This window comes from Patella vulgata, chromosome 2, assembly GCF_932274485.2.
Source record: "Patella vulgata chromosome 2, xgPatVulg1.2, whole genome shotgun sequence".
Classification (NCBI taxonomy): domain Eukaryota; kingdom Metazoa; phylum Mollusca; class Gastropoda; family Patellidae; genus Patella; species Patella vulgata.
The window spans coordinates 45,761,548-45,777,276 of record NC_065880.2 but is presented as its reverse complement, the minus strand read 5'-3'; the positions used below and the strand labels follow the sequence as shown (position 1 = coordinate 45,777,276).

Below are 15,729 nucleotides of genomic sequence, written 5' to 3'. Positions count from 1 at the left end.
TTGTAAAAGAATCTAAGAATATGTAGAAATAAATAATGGATACTGTGTGTACAGATGATATGCTACAATAATATTATTGTGTTTAAAGAAATGTTGTGAATATATGATGTCTCAACATTTCACATACCACAAGTTATGAATACAAAGCAGTCTGTTTATTTTTATTGTGTAGATGCCATGGCATCATTTAGCCAATGATGTCATGTTTAACCAACCATTGACGGAAGATTGACTGATCATCCTCAGAGAACTATTAGCATACTGCAGTCTATTTCAAGCAACTCCTGATTTTTCTTTTTTTATCAAATGCATTGTCTCTTGATTTTCAAATTGTTTTGTTATAAAAGTTGTTAAACTTACTGACACTGTGAATATAAATATTTATGTTAAAGGATACAGGATTTGAAGGAAGATATTGTGAAGACAATATAGATGATTGTTGTATATGTAGTTGTTTAAATAATGGTAGATGTAATGATCAGATCAATGGTTATAACTGTACATGTCTGCCAGGTAAGATATACAAATGATATTACATGTAGAAACATGAAGGAGTGGTATCAGATATATTTTATTTGATAAAACTGTATACTTGAGCCTTTATTCTGGTCTTGTGCAGCTCTGTGATGCTTTGTGAAATGAAAACTGATAGTTTGCATGTGGTATTATGTGTGAGTCTCCATGTCTGTCTTTGCTCAAGTTATAGTGGTGAGAACTGCACCACAGATAAGACCCCAGAAGACAAGAACACAAAACACATATAACACGCAACGCAAGTTATGGAAGTAGCTTTCTATCAAATCAATTGTGAAAGCGTGTGAAATATCCAAAATGCAAAAATACTGTTTTGGAGAAAAGAATACTGAATGTAAGTGTATTCTTTTTCATTTCTTTTCATTTTTTATTTTACTTTGCAGGATTTACAGGAGATCATTGTGAAACTGATATAGATGATTGTCAACCCAATCATTGTCAAAATGGTGGAATTTGTCTTGATAGACAAAATGGTTATTCATGTACTTGTCAGGTTTGTAATATTATACTTGTGTAATTTGATATTTTATTTAACACTGAATTTCTCCTTCAATAGTTTCTATACTTTATTTGCAGGATATCTTTATAATTTTGCAATATTTTCAATAAACGTCTTCAGAACATTATTGGCAGGCGACGACCTCCTGTTATATAGCCATTATTTTGTTTAGTGGCATTTATTGCCTAAGTATTCTAAACTGCATGTAAAATATAAGGTCAGAAATTCATGTAAGTGTCAGAAATTCCCACTACACATTTGTTTGTGAGAACAAAATATGGTCGCTTGCCAAATCTTGTGGGTTTTATCCATTACCCCAGGTTCTTCCAACTTTTAAAATCCAGGGGCTCTGTTCCTAAACATTGTATGATCAGTTATTGATGTAAATGTCAGGAAGATCATCCCTGTGTTTACCGAATCTCATGGGTTTTCTCCGGATATCCAGTTTCTAGCGACTGCTAAAGAATTTTTCATCCAAGTGAATTATTGAAGTCCCAAAACTATCTGTGGACGTAAAACCCATGAGATGGTCTTTTCATTTTGTTTATTTATGCCAGACCATCCCAACAACTTGTTATTAAAAGACAAATTATTTTATAAAAAATTTTCTTGTCTGTATGATAATGGACTATAAATATGGTATTATAGGTTGGATATACTGGTAGTTGGTGTGAAACAGACATTGATGAATGTGAAGAAAATCCATGTTTAAATAATGGTGTCTGCTCGGATTATATCAATTATTATAACTGTTCTTGTCCATCAGGTAGGGTTACCTTTCTTCTTTACTATTAGAAATACAGAAACATAATTGCATATATATTTATTATTGATCTAACAAAAGTGCCATAAAGGTTTATTATTTTCATTTTACTCATTTACACAAAATGGTCTCCCCTTAGTGTGTCAGGGGAGGTAACTCAATGTAAATTTTAATATATATATTTTATATATACCAATATTGTATTGTACAGGTTTTAATGGTAATAGATGTGAGAATAATATAGATGATTGTTTAACATCAACCTGTAATATTAATGGTACTGAATACTGTATAGATAAAATTAATGATTTTACATGTGTTTGTCTACCATTCTGGACAGGTATGTTTATAATTTTCATCATGTGTAAAATAGCATATGTTTTCATTTTAATCACATATAAGAATCTCTTAAAATTTGCTGTTTTAAGCAGAATCTGTAATATCATAAACTAATAATAAACTTCCTTTTTAAGTTGGGAGCGTTGGATGGTCGAATGGTTAGCACATGCACATTGTATCATAAGGTCTGTCACTGAGTCAAATGGCATGGTTTCGATTCCCCAGTTGTATGTGACAAGGAGTAGGGTCGCTTGTCTAACCTTGTGGATTTTCTCCGGGTCCTCCGTTTTCCTTCCACTACTAAAGACCCCTACGCGCAAGCAAATTATTGAAATAAAATTGAACCACATGTTAGTCCCAAAATGACCTAGTTTGTGTCGAGTGGATGTTAAACCCCATTTTTCTCTCTACCTCTATTTAAATTGATTTTTTTAGAAATAGAAACAACATCATTGATAACTGCATGATTATATTTCATACATTTGAAGGGGTGTGGACCCAGTGTGTGTGTGTGGGGGGGGGGGGGGGCTCTATTAAATTGCACTGGAAAATTTACTATCAGGAAGTGTAATATATTTGATAGGTGTAAACTGTAAATATGTATTATATTTGATAGGTATTAACTGTAATATAAGAGTAGATCACTGTGATTCAGCACCATGTTATAATAATGCTACATGTACATCTATTGATGATGGTTATTATTGTGATTGTTTACCAGATTATACAGGAACTAGATGTTCAGTAAGTACTTTCCTCATTAACAAAGTAGGTTGGATAATCAAAGCCAAACTTATATGTAGAGATAACAACTATTAATACTGATCTTCAATAACACCTGCAATCAGGTTGTTAAGACATCCTCACTGGCCATGGAGTATAAGTTAATTAACTCTCTATCTGCTATTGTATATCTTAATAAGTGTTGGTGTAGGCCTTTGATCATGTTGTTGCTATGTATGGTTTCGGTTATGTTGTTGTATTTTGTCTATATATATTTGCCTCATACCTGTTTTACTGTATTAGCTTGATAACGTTGAGAGAATACTCTACGAAACGTCGCCTTAAATACACTAGTAGCTGTTTTCCATAAGTATGTGTTTTGTTGTTACTCTATCCAGTTACTAAATGCCATTTAAAGAACATATACATATAGTTAAAGACATACTTTATTGAAGTAATAAATTGTAGTCTAAGTTTGGTAGAGGTAGTTTGAAAAGAACTGTGTTTTACTGAATGTAAGATATTTTAATTCTTAATATTACTATCTTGAAGCATCAAAATTCAGAACTTTAAAATGAAAATGTAAAATTTAAGATAACATAGGGGCTGTGCACATGATACTTACGACTGGTAATTATTAAGCTAAAAATATTGATAATCACACGTGAAAACGATTGTTAATACCAAACTTTATAAAATCTCCAATTAGATCGTCTTGAAATCTGTAAGTAATTGTGATATGAATTTGGTCTTTGTTCATCTAGGTTCATATTGATGACTGTGCTGCTGAACCATGTCAACATGATGGTCTCTGTATAGATAAAGTTAACAATTATACATGTCAATGTGCAGACGGTTTCGATGGTAGAGATTGTGAAATAAACATAGATGAATGTCAATCAAATCCTTGTCATAATGATGGTGAATGTTTGGATATTGTGAATGGTTTTACCTGCAGGTATCATAAAACTTTTTATACCCCCACATTTTCATGTTGACGTATGTTGTTGTCACCTGTGTCTGTCCGTTCACATTTTGTTTGTGGACACTCTTACAGGTCACAATTTTTATCCGATTTTGACAAAACTTGTAATATAGGTTTATATCCCAAAGATCTGGATTCCTTTAGATGTGTATCGGGTCGTAACTTCATGGATTATTTTCCCTGTGGGTCACAATTTTTATCCGATGTTAATGAAACTGATAACATCTTGGTTCCTTACAATATTGTTGCATATCTGACTGTAACTTCTGGATTATGGCCGCAGATTGTACAAAAAAAATTGCATTTTTAGCTTGTTTTCTATCCATCTCTTGCAAAATCTGGGTCTATCTTGTAATTTGTTGAATTAGATTTATACAATATTTTTAATATATGAACTATATGGAGTAAGTTGTTGTTTAATGATAAATGTTATTTATTTCTAGATGTAAACCTGGATGGAAAGATACATTATGTGATATAAATATAGATGATTGTAGTAGTCAACCATGTTTAAATAATGCTACCTGTTTCGATTTAGTTGATGACTTCCGATGTGAATGTTTAACAGGTAAACTTAAGTAAACTGTGTAACTGAGATACTATAGAAATACAACAATTTGATAAATGGATGATTGTAAATTTGTAAACTTTAACTTTGTAATTCTCAACTCAACTCAAATCAGAGGTACATTTTACTTGGATGGCAGTATATTATGAATACATTTTATATGTACTTACATCTTTAATTGAAAAAACAATTCCATTCCAACATTTGAGGAAAAATGCCCTTCTAGTTAATTTGTAAAAGAACCCACTGCACTGAGTGCAAGAGTTAGAGAGCCACCTGAAGTGAATACCATCCAACTCGACACAAATTAGGACACAAACTAACTCATTACGGGACACGCAACGAACATCTTCATACTTTATTCTGATTGATGTTATGACTGTTTGAAGATTATCATGGCAATGGTACTTGACACCCTCAAATCTTGTGGATGTTTAAATCCATTTAAATTTCGGCCATCCGATGTTCTGGAGATTTGATTATTGGCTTGTAATGTTAATAAATGTCTAAATAATAATTTATTTAAGATTTGAAGCAAAAAGCAAAACCTGCCATAGGCAGATTTAGTTCTTTAAACTAGTGGCTTATTCTAGACTGGATCTGGTAAATAGCTGAAGCAGTTTTTAAAAGATAACTATTTTTTTTTTTTGCAATAGGTTATGAAGGAAAGACCTGTTCTGTTGATACAGATGATTGTGCTTCAAAACCGTGTATTAATAATGGTAGTTGTACAGATTTAGTAGGAGATTATTATTGTGATTGTTTAGAAGAGTTTGAAGGAAAGACATGTAATATGTCTATAGATGATTGTGCTTTAAATAATACTTGTTTATATAATTCTACATGTATAGATGGATGGAGAAGTGTTACATGTTTATGTTCACCATATTATACAGGAGAGGACTGTGGTAAAGGTCAGTTCTTTCTTTAATATAAGAATTAATCATAATAATTTAAGACAAATTGTTAGAATTTTAACAGATACAATGATGTAATTTTAAAGACTAGCTTAACAAGAACAATGATTTTAATAACAAATATTTTAGACTGTAGCTAAACAAATTAATTATATTAGATAAAAGATTTAGCTGTTGTGATCAGTTTGTTTAATGTGTTCGGTTACTAATTTTTATATGGCCACATTTTCATGTGGACGTATTATGCCATCGCTCCTGTACGTCAGGATGACCATCCATAATTTATTTATGGACACTCTAAAGGTCACAATTATTACCTGATTTTGACGAAACTTGAAATATAGGTCTATCTCCCAAAGATCTTGGTTCCTTTCGATATTGGCAGGTATCGGACCATAACTTCATGGATTATGGCCTTTGATTGTACGAAAACTAGTATTCCTTTCATACCTCTAGCTATCTTTGTGAAAATTTACATTTTTAGCTTGTGGACACTCTACGGATCACAATTTTCATCTGATTTTGATCAAACTTGATATGTATGTTTATATCCCAAAGATCTTGATTCCTTTCGATATTGGCACATATCGGATCGCAACTGCCTGAATTATGGCCCTCTATCCATCTATTGCAAAATGTGGGCGTATCTTGCCTGGCAGCAGCTGGTTACTAAAAACAGTACAATAAATTTAGTATATGTAATCAAATATGTAGATATTAATCCGTAGAACATGACAGACCAACTAATAAAAAGGATATTTGTTCTTTTTACCTTGTAGAGAAAACAGAGGATTATGATCTTTTGTTTCATGGTAAAAATGGCTCTGTTTGTCAACCCAATGATGTTAGTATTGAAAATACAACTTCAACCACATTGTGTTTCTGGCTGAGGTTTGCTGATGTATCTGGAACTGGAGTTTATATGAATTTACTGGATGTTTCCACGTAAGTTAAATGTTTTCCATTTCAGTAGTAGTAATGTAAAGGTAGCTTGTCTACCTTATCCATAAATCTAGCGCAGGTTCATATATGATTACAAGAAAAAATAAAAAAAATTGATTATTGTAGGTCTACTGTACAGCCATTATTGGTATTGTCATCTGCAGAGTTTGCAGTTTCTATAGACAGTGAGAATATTGTACAAGGTGATTTATCAGTAAATGATGGACTATGGCATCATGTATGTTTTATATTTGGTAATGGAGAATGGCAGCTTTATTTGGATGGTGAAGAGGTGACATCTGGTAACAGTCTTACAACTAATCTACCAATCAGGTAAATATTTAAATAATAGACATGTTAGATTTGTCTTGGTATTATATGTATGAGAAAGGTTAAACTGGTACATCATCCAGGAATGATAATCTGGTTTAACCTTCGTTGTCTAAACAGTTCCAATGTGCCTGACTCTTGCTTGTATTCCCGAAGGATTTATTGGGCAATAGCGGCAATATCTAACTTTGTTCATGAATTTCAGCATCTAACTAGAGCAATGGAGACTTCTTGAGGGTATGTGCATATGATATTATCTGAAACCTCTCATTAACATTGTTAGAGTACTCGGTAGTTAAACTGATTTAGCTTACAGATCACCATCTTAACAAAACAGTAGTATTAATCAGAGTATTAATAAATCTCTTTTTCTGATTATACTGTACATAACTTTTTTTTTTCATTGCAGACAAAGACTTGTGCTTGGCCAGTCCTATGACAGTAAAGTCACAGATCCATTCCATGGTGAAATTAGTCAGTTGAATATATTTAATGAAGTTTTAAATACTTCTGTTATATATGATTTATCTAGTAACTGTACAACACGACTGGTGGGAGATGTATTAGAATGGCGGATATTTGATTCATATATCAGAAATGATGTAGAGGTTGTACAACCTGCTCTTTGTGGAGGATCAAAATGTCCACCAGGTTACAGAGGAACAAAATGTGACATCAAAATAGGTTAGTTTCTAAACATATTTTCTTATTTTCTTTAACATTTACATGCTGTAAAACTTGTATAATTTTACCCACCCCATTTTTAAACATTGCTAAATTTCTGTGCATTATCAAAATTTTGAAGAGGATGTCCTGTAGATTTGACTAGGGATTTTAGAGCTGAGTGGGACCACCAAATTTTATTTGGCTGCAGTCTTTGATAAAACTGTTATAAAACATCTATAACGGTTATTTACTTTTTATTTGTTAGATAAACATCCACCAACTATAGAGACTTGTCCAGATGATATACAGGTAGTAACAGTTGGAGAACCTAGAATAATCGTTGACTGGGATGAACCTGTATTTATTGATGATATAGGTATTGTTGATATACAACAAACACACAGACCAGGTACATTATTTTATTATAAACTACAATTTTTAACAAATTTTAAAAAAAAAATAATGTGATGCAATGTGGTTGTGAGAGGAAGAACCCAACAATCCCTCCATTCCACAGTTATTTGGCATGAAGCATTTAGATCAGAGATAATGAACTATGTTGATTTTCAACATTCTGGGACTTTCTGTTCCAGAGATATATTATGTGTTTGGAAGAGCTTGTGAACACGATAGACTTCTTGAAGGCAAAAAAGGTTCCTTATCAAAGTTTTCTTTTCGGATAAGCTATTATCTATGGCTATCTATTTTTTGTGACATAGCTGCTGTGTGGGCCTGTTTCCAGGCTTTGCGTGATTAACTTTATATATCTTAATGTATCATATATAATGGTATCTAATTTTCATATACTCTGTAGGCTTACTCTGTTCCTCAATCCTTTTATGAGAATGAAATATTGTATATATATGTATATATATAAAAAAAAGTTAAACAATTGTTAGTCAGTATTTTACATGTGAAGACTGTACAAAGCTCATGTCTTTATGACAATCATGAATCTGACCCATGTGTTGTATCTTATTTACAGGACAGACATTTCCTCTGGGAGAATATATTGTCAGTTATGTGGCATACGATGCTGAAAATAATTCAGCTGAATGTAATTTTGGTGTTATTGTAAAACGTAAGTATAAGATCAAGGTTCTGTTAATATTGATAAAAGCAACAATAAACTGTTCCCTAAAATTACTAGAGTTTTAGTTCAAAGTTCTAAGCTTTTTATCTACAGAAAAGTGTATCCATAGAATGATGTGACTTATAAGGACAATTCAGTCCTAGTAATTGTCGATGGTATAGCCATGGCATATTGAATGGTTGTCAGCATTTGTTGGGTACTGAAGGGATAATTTGTAAATGAACACAATAATCTACCATGAAGAATCTTAGGTGTCAGCTGATTGATGTATAATTCAAGTTTATATCTTTAACCGAAGTGTATCAAAAGCAAACATCTGCATCCCATTCTGCAATATGTTCCACTTTTCATCTCCTTATGGATATATATATTCTAGGCTATAATATGTCTATATAATAAATTTCAGCTTTTGACTGTATACGACCACCAGCACCTGTATTAGGTCTAGCAGCATGTAATGGTTGGACACACGGACAATATTGTGTCATATCCTGTATAGATCCTGTTCATTATGATTTCGTGGAATTTCCCCCTCCATTCTATCGATGTGGTAAAGAAGGATTTTGGGATCCACCTAGGGGAAATCCCTTCAGATTTCCACCATGTGCTGGTAAGTATTTTTATTTGGCTTATATAACATTCTTGCTTGTTAGATGACAAACTTTTCAAATGTTAGTATGAAAATACATGTGACTCAGTCTTATTTCATAACAAAATAACTCTTAATTTTTTAGATGGTTTGGTTTATACCAAATACCCTCTGTGATTTTAATTCCTCCACAATTATTAGCCTTTAAAATCTGCACCAACTATATTTTAGTCTCCAATTATGGAATTTCAAGGCAACATTTGGGGCCTGGAAATAACTATCTTAGTTGTACCTGACAATTTGCGCTGGTACTACAGTAATTTTGGTGCCTTCTAACATAAAATATTTATTTTTTTGGCCAGCTTTATTCCCACCAAAATCCAGTATTGAAGGAGGAATGGAGTTTACTGGATTAGAATGTTCTGATGAGAGAAAGAAGGAATTAGAGGAGAAATTTATAGAAATCATGAGACAATTAGATGAAAGACTAGGTCTGTGTTCACCTAATATCTGTTCCTATGATGGTATAGTTGTTGAATGTGGTGCTGCTGGTGGAAGCAGAAAGAAACGTGATGTCATCTCTACATACAACCTTAAATTCAATTTTAACATATCATCAAACAGGTTAGATTCAACACTAGAGGTTTTATTTCACATCTAGTACATCATAATATTTGTTGTACCGGCACTTTGAACAATACATTATTTCTACAGTACACCCATATTCCATATAGCCCATCCTCTTGAGCTTGGGAATTTCGTGAAACCAGTTTGTAATCTGTAATAATAAGATGTTAAATGTGAATAGATAAATATGTAAGTCCACATTGATCAAATGTTTCTCATAGAAGTCTTGGCAATAAGTTGGTACTGAAATCATTGATAAAATAGTTCCAAATCAATCTGTAGCTTTTCATGTTTTTGTCCCTCGCCTTTGTTTGAAAGCAGAGGACTATTCAAATGTGTTCATCTGTATGTCCATTTGTCTGTCACAATAAATTGTTGTAAATGTTTATTAGGTGAATTTCTTTGAATCTAGTTCAGTGAGAGTGATACAACTTATGAGTTATTATTTTGCATAATTTTCTCCCCAATAGTTCTGCCATTCAGCAACCCAACAAAGATTTTGCTGCAGAGGAAATAGAAATTCTGGCCAAGAATGGTGACTTTAACTTTAATGAATTTCAAATTGATCAGAATTCATTAACTGTTCAAGTTGTTTTAAACTGCGAACCGGGACAAAGTTCACGACTGATGCAAAATGACCAATGGAGATGTGGTAAGTATTTTTTTGGTTTTCTACCATTGCTAAAGACAACTGCAAGCTAGCAAGTTATTGAACTAAAAATATAGTGTATATTTGTCACAAAATGACCTTGTTGAATGGACATTAAACCCAATGTTCACTCTGTTTCTAGACTTTATTTCATATTTTAACTTTAATGTTTAAATGAAGTTAAATTGAATATTGATATTTGCAATGATCTCTATTTTTCTATCAGTGAATTGTCCGACTGGTTATTATCTAGAATGTAATGAATGTGTACAGTGTGATATTGGACAGTATAATGATATAGAGAAACAGACATCATGTAAATCATGTCCAGATGGTCATACTACTAGTGCTCTTGGATCTACCAATGTATCAGATTGTTTTTGTAAGTTCTTCTTGTCTATATGTTATAATATGTGAGGTGTGGTTAGTATCTATTTATATGATCTCTCATCAACAGCAATCCATATGCATACCTTTTACAAAACTTACACTGTGCACATACTGATCATTGCTATTGACTGGACTAGTTCCTCTCAAAATCTTACAGTTCTTGATCTGCTTCTTTCAAAATGTGATACTGTATGTTGCTATACTATTAGTGATAAGATTAGTGTCTTAGCACAGTTTAACCTTGACTACAACAAACTGATCGCATGACATGATACTAAATGTGAGCCCAAGAAAAAGTTTGCACCAAAGGTTTTTACATCAGGGAAATCCTGGAGACTCCCATCTGGATTGACCAGTACAAATTGACAAAACAATTTACATGGTGAAAAATTTAGAATGAAAAATATATTTCTGTTATTGTAGCATTATGTGAAGCTGGTAGTTACTACTCACAATCAACAAGAGAATGTGTTATATGTCCTAGAGGTGAATATCAAGATATAGCAGGACAATTACAGTGTAAATCATGTCCTATAGGACAAACTACAGATAGTACTGGTGCTACTAGTATATCAAATTGTCAAGGTAGGTCAAATAAAAGTTGAACAAAAATTATTAACTGAGCAATTGCAGTTTGTTGTTCCAAAATAATGTGTGTAAATCATCATTTCCTGAACATTATAAATATGATATGTATAATACAAGCAAATACACATTATCTCAATATACAAGAATGAAGGCTAAACACATATACATAGATTTGTGCTAAACACTAAATACACAAATATTATATATATATATATACTTCTGAAGATCAAAACTGTTCCCATGCTATAAATATGATATGTATAATACAAGCAAATACACATTATCTCAATATACAAGAATGAAGGCTAAACACATATACATAGATTTGTGCTAAACACTAAATACACAAATATTATATATATATATATACTTCTGAAGATCAAAACTGTTCCCATGCTATAAATGCTGGGTTTTTTTTCTTAGATTTGTGTGGACTTGGTGAAGAGTTATCTGTAACTGGTGAATGTGTGAAATGTCCAGTAGGATCTTATAGAGATAGTTTAGATCAAGCTTACTGTCTAGCTTGTCCATATGGATGGACAACATCATCCGTTGGCTCTACATCTTTATCAGATTGTAATGTTGGTAAGTAGCCTCTCTTTTTACATTTTTAACTTTTTTATTTGATCTTTTGTAGGGCTGCATTTGCCACACATATGTTATTAAAATAATTAATTTTAACAGTTTAAAAACGACTTTGAAGGAAATAATTTATAATTAATGATATTTTCATTGCAAAATAGTTATATTTACTAACACTTGTGTTAATATTAAGACATTGATAGTTATGGTACAACTTTCGTCACACCATGAATAAACTAGGGATAAACAAAATATAGTAGGCCTATACAACCCACCCACCTCATCATATCTTGCAATTATAATTCTTACACTAAGTTTAAGATATTTTTAGAAGAAATTTGTGTTTTTAATATTATTTTAGTTGAATGTCTGAGAGGTCAGTATCGAACTGTTGACAATACATGTGAACTATGTCCTAGAGGAACATATCAACCTAGTAAAGGTGAGACTATGTGTATAGCATGTGGTATAGGTTTAACTACTGATAATAAAGGATCAGTATCTGTAGATGAATGTAAATCTGGGCCTGTAGATGAATGTGAATTACAAGTTGATGACTGTCATGAGAATGCTGAATGTACAGATGAAGAAGATGGTTTCACCTGTACATGTAATTTTGGTTATACAGGAAATGAAAATGGATCTATATGTACAGGTAGGTCATGAAATTACTTTCTGTTTAAAAATTTGTGTAAATGTTGTCAAAAATGAATATGGCCATCTACTATTTGTAAGGATTTCTCTTGTTCTTCCAATACAAGAAGTGATAAATTTGGCTCATTTTACATCCTCATGTGGCATGTAGCAAGTCCAATTACAGTTGTTGTATCAGCAGTCCAGTTTAAAACTGAAAATTGTAATTTTAAGAAATCATACTTTACAAATTGACTTATATAATTGAGTAAATTGGTTGATATGTGGATGGGTTTTACTATAGACCATATTTAATATTATTTTTGTAGATAATTGTAATGGTCGATGTAGTGAACATGGTACATGTAATTATGATAATGAAGGCATGTCATTCTGTTCATGTTTACATGGTTACTATGGAGATCGATGTGATTCGATGTCAGGTAAATAAATAGATTTAGATTTTACAGAAATTTAATTACTACACACTAAATAGGGGCTACAATTGCTATGTATATTGTATAAAAGATGATTATAAAACAAAATGTAGTTTAGATAATATCTTGACGTTGATGTAAGTGTATACAAACTAATCTGGACTTTCATCATGGACACCCAATTAACAGTACATTTGTACCTCATAATCAAGGGTTGAACTATTCAGACCACCACACCTCGGTCTGGAAGGGATAGTTATGATATAGGTTATTGTCTTCAGGTTGGATGGAGTTTTAATGTTTGTTTATATCTTGTCAAAGTTTTTAGTCACTTTTAATTTGTTTGCTGTGCTTTGTTTTTCAGGAGTAAATAATGCTATAATTGGTGGTATAACTGGATCAACTGTAGCTATAATAATTATTATTGTTGTAGTGGTTGTTATAGCTAAAAGGTTAGTAGTATTTTTACAAGTAAAAAATCAGGCTTAATTTTGCATGCAACTTCTTGGATTATGGCCCCTGATTTTACAAAAAATCACTTGTTCTCTATCCATCTCTTGCAAAATGTGGGCCTATCTTGCCAGGCACCCACTGGGGGCCTATTCTGCCTGGCAACCGCTGGTTAGAAAATGAATGAAACATAAACAATGGCTGCAGTTATCCAATTTGTGTCCACTATAATCAGGTAGCATAATTGGGATGCCTGACACTATTTTCTTTTCACCTTATAACATGTACCCTGTTTTCATTAGCTTGGTTAGTGCAGAAATTTATTAACATGTACTCTTAAGTATTTGGTTGTTGATTGCCAATAACACAGACATATAAGTTTATTCCTTGTACCTTTCAAAACATGTCCAAGGATGCTGGATGTTGATAACTGAGTCTTCTGTTACCTTTGTTTATTTTATGACATATTTTAAAAAGCTTAGAAAACATTAGCAAGTTTATTTAGTGGTTTGTCTGGTCAGGTTTTTACCTACTGTATATATTTCTAAACCATACTTATAAGAAGGAATGTTTACTATGTTACTGAGTAGTTCATTAGGTTAATCTCAGCAAATCCCAGTATAATCCCAGTCAAATGTTTAATCTCTCTTAATTGCACTTGGTCAGGTTTTATCTCTGAACGTTGGCTTAATCTTATCCATGTGTCACCATGTTTGTCTTATAAAAAGTTGCTAAGGAATTAATAGTTTCTTTACATGGTACTGTCAAATCAATGTTAGATACAGGTAGGTATATATATTATAAAAAGGGTTCTCATAAAAGAATGTTAACATGATATTTGGAAAGAAGCTTTTTAGTTGATTGTTACCTTATTAAAGGCTTGATGCACCATTTGCATTTTCACGAAGATATTAAATTTCTCACAGCTTAATACACGCTAAATATGTACCCATATTGATTATTTAACATTTGATTAAGACAACAAATCAAAATACCAACACTAGATAATCTCCCAGCTTGGATTTAGCCAGTTTTAATATAGGCCCACCAGGTTGCTACGTTACCAGTAAAAAATGGTGTTGTCACAGGATTGTAGTTTACAAGGGATTCCCATAGCACTAAATGACAAATTTAGCCATTAATAAATGACTAAACCTTCAAATGTAATTTTTTGTATGAATTATTAAATTATTGTTTTTATGTTCTCTTTTTTGCAGACGAAAAATTAAGAAGAAAGAATTCCAGTCCAATAATAAATTACACCGAAACAAAGTTCCGGCTCTTATAGCTTTCCATAATGGTGCCTATGATTGTATAGATTCAGACAGCTTTACACACGATATTGACATGGACAATTATAACACCAATCATTGGAGTCGTAGTGTGTACTCTCGAGTCAATGAGGTACCTGAAACCACTCATCTTTGATAAACTCACAAAAATTAATATAGATCTGATTTAAATTAACCTTAACCTGCACGCTACCCTATTAATTAGTAGCTAATCTTATAGTAATCTCTACAACAATGCCACCTGCTGATATTTTCAATGGTCCCATATACAACTTTGAAACTCAAAAATTTTGATTCCACAAATCTACATCTATAGGTAGTATAAAACGCTTAGATATTTTGAGTTAAAAGAAAAAAAACTTCTTTTGGAAAATTTAGGAGGTTTGTTTTGTTTTGAAGAAATATAAGATGCCATATTTTAATTCTGAACTATTTTCTCATATTGATTGAATTGTTCATACATAGATATCACAGGATCACTGTTGTATGATATTATTGTAGTAATTCCTCACAAATTGACACAATCTTGCCTTTGTATAACATAACTGATTCATGTTCAATATTATTAACTGTAACTGTTATTTAATATAATGTTAAATTATTGTTGCATATAAAGCCATTGCATCATTTTTATACACCAACATTTTAATTAATGTTGGTCTGTCATTCACATTGCCTGTTAAAACAATAGAGGCTACAATAATCCATATACAATAATCTTTTCCAAATTCATGAAAAATCCTGTTATTTGAAAATTTTACGATAATCATCCACCCCTTTGTTACAAAATCTTGTTGGCACTTTATATGCTGCAATTCCTATTTTTTCGGAAATTTATATTGGGTTGTCTGTCCTGTTGAAAGGTAGAATCCTATTAATATTTTTGAAAGGAAAAGGTGTCTTGTAATTAGACAGGACATAAAATAGAGGTCCACCCTGCATGTAAAAGAGTCCTTGACAGTTGGAATTTGATAAGAAGTAGATAGTAACACAGTTGTCCTGCCAAAATTTCCTTCATAGCACACTGTATGGCTGATTATTTTTTACTGAGAGGAGGATGTTAAAGCCCATTTCATCTCATGTTATGTAGCATAATGCCATAAAGTAGTTGATCAGATGGTTGTTTGGTATTG

The 15,729-nt window shown here is 32.0% G+C and overlaps 1 protein-coding gene across 1 annotated transcript in view; it reads left to right on the top strand.

The window, feature by feature from the left end:
* The window catches only part of LOC126810821 (sushi, von Willebrand factor type A, EGF and pentraxin domain-containing protein 1), a 36,477-nt gene that overhangs the window by 10,519 nt on the left and 10,229 nt on the right, over positions 1-15,729 (top strand). The window contains exons 14-36 of the mRNA XM_056099135.1: positions 393-513; positions 918-1,027; positions 1,682-1,799; positions 2,008-2,136; positions 2,752-2,879; positions 3,623-3,816; positions 4,287-4,411; positions 5,068-5,325; positions 6,108-6,273; positions 6,397-6,603; positions 7,010-7,284; positions 7,532-7,675; positions 8,252-8,347; positions 8,766-8,969; positions 9,311-9,572; positions 10,046-10,227; positions 10,451-10,606; positions 11,038-11,199; positions 11,626-11,787; positions 12,146-12,439; positions 12,747-12,860; positions 13,219-13,306; positions 14,522-14,708. Coding sequence (XP_055955110.1) covers positions 393-513; positions 918-1,027; positions 1,682-1,799; positions 2,008-2,136; positions 2,752-2,879; positions 3,623-3,816; positions 4,287-4,411; positions 5,068-5,325; positions 6,108-6,273; positions 6,397-6,603; positions 7,010-7,284; positions 7,532-7,675; positions 8,252-8,347; positions 8,766-8,969; positions 9,311-9,572; positions 10,046-10,227; positions 10,451-10,606; positions 11,038-11,199; positions 11,626-11,787; positions 12,146-12,439; positions 12,747-12,860; positions 13,219-13,306; positions 14,522-14,708 — 3,882 coding nt within the window. The remainder of the gene's footprint in view (positions 1-392; positions 514-917; positions 1,028-1,681; positions 1,800-2,007; positions 2,137-2,751; positions 2,880-3,622; positions 3,817-4,286; positions 4,412-5,067; positions 5,326-6,107; positions 6,274-6,396; positions 6,604-7,009; positions 7,285-7,531; positions 7,676-8,251; positions 8,348-8,765; positions 8,970-9,310; positions 9,573-10,045; positions 10,228-10,450; positions 10,607-11,037; positions 11,200-11,625; positions 11,788-12,145; positions 12,440-12,746; positions 12,861-13,218; positions 13,307-14,521; positions 14,709-15,729) is intronic.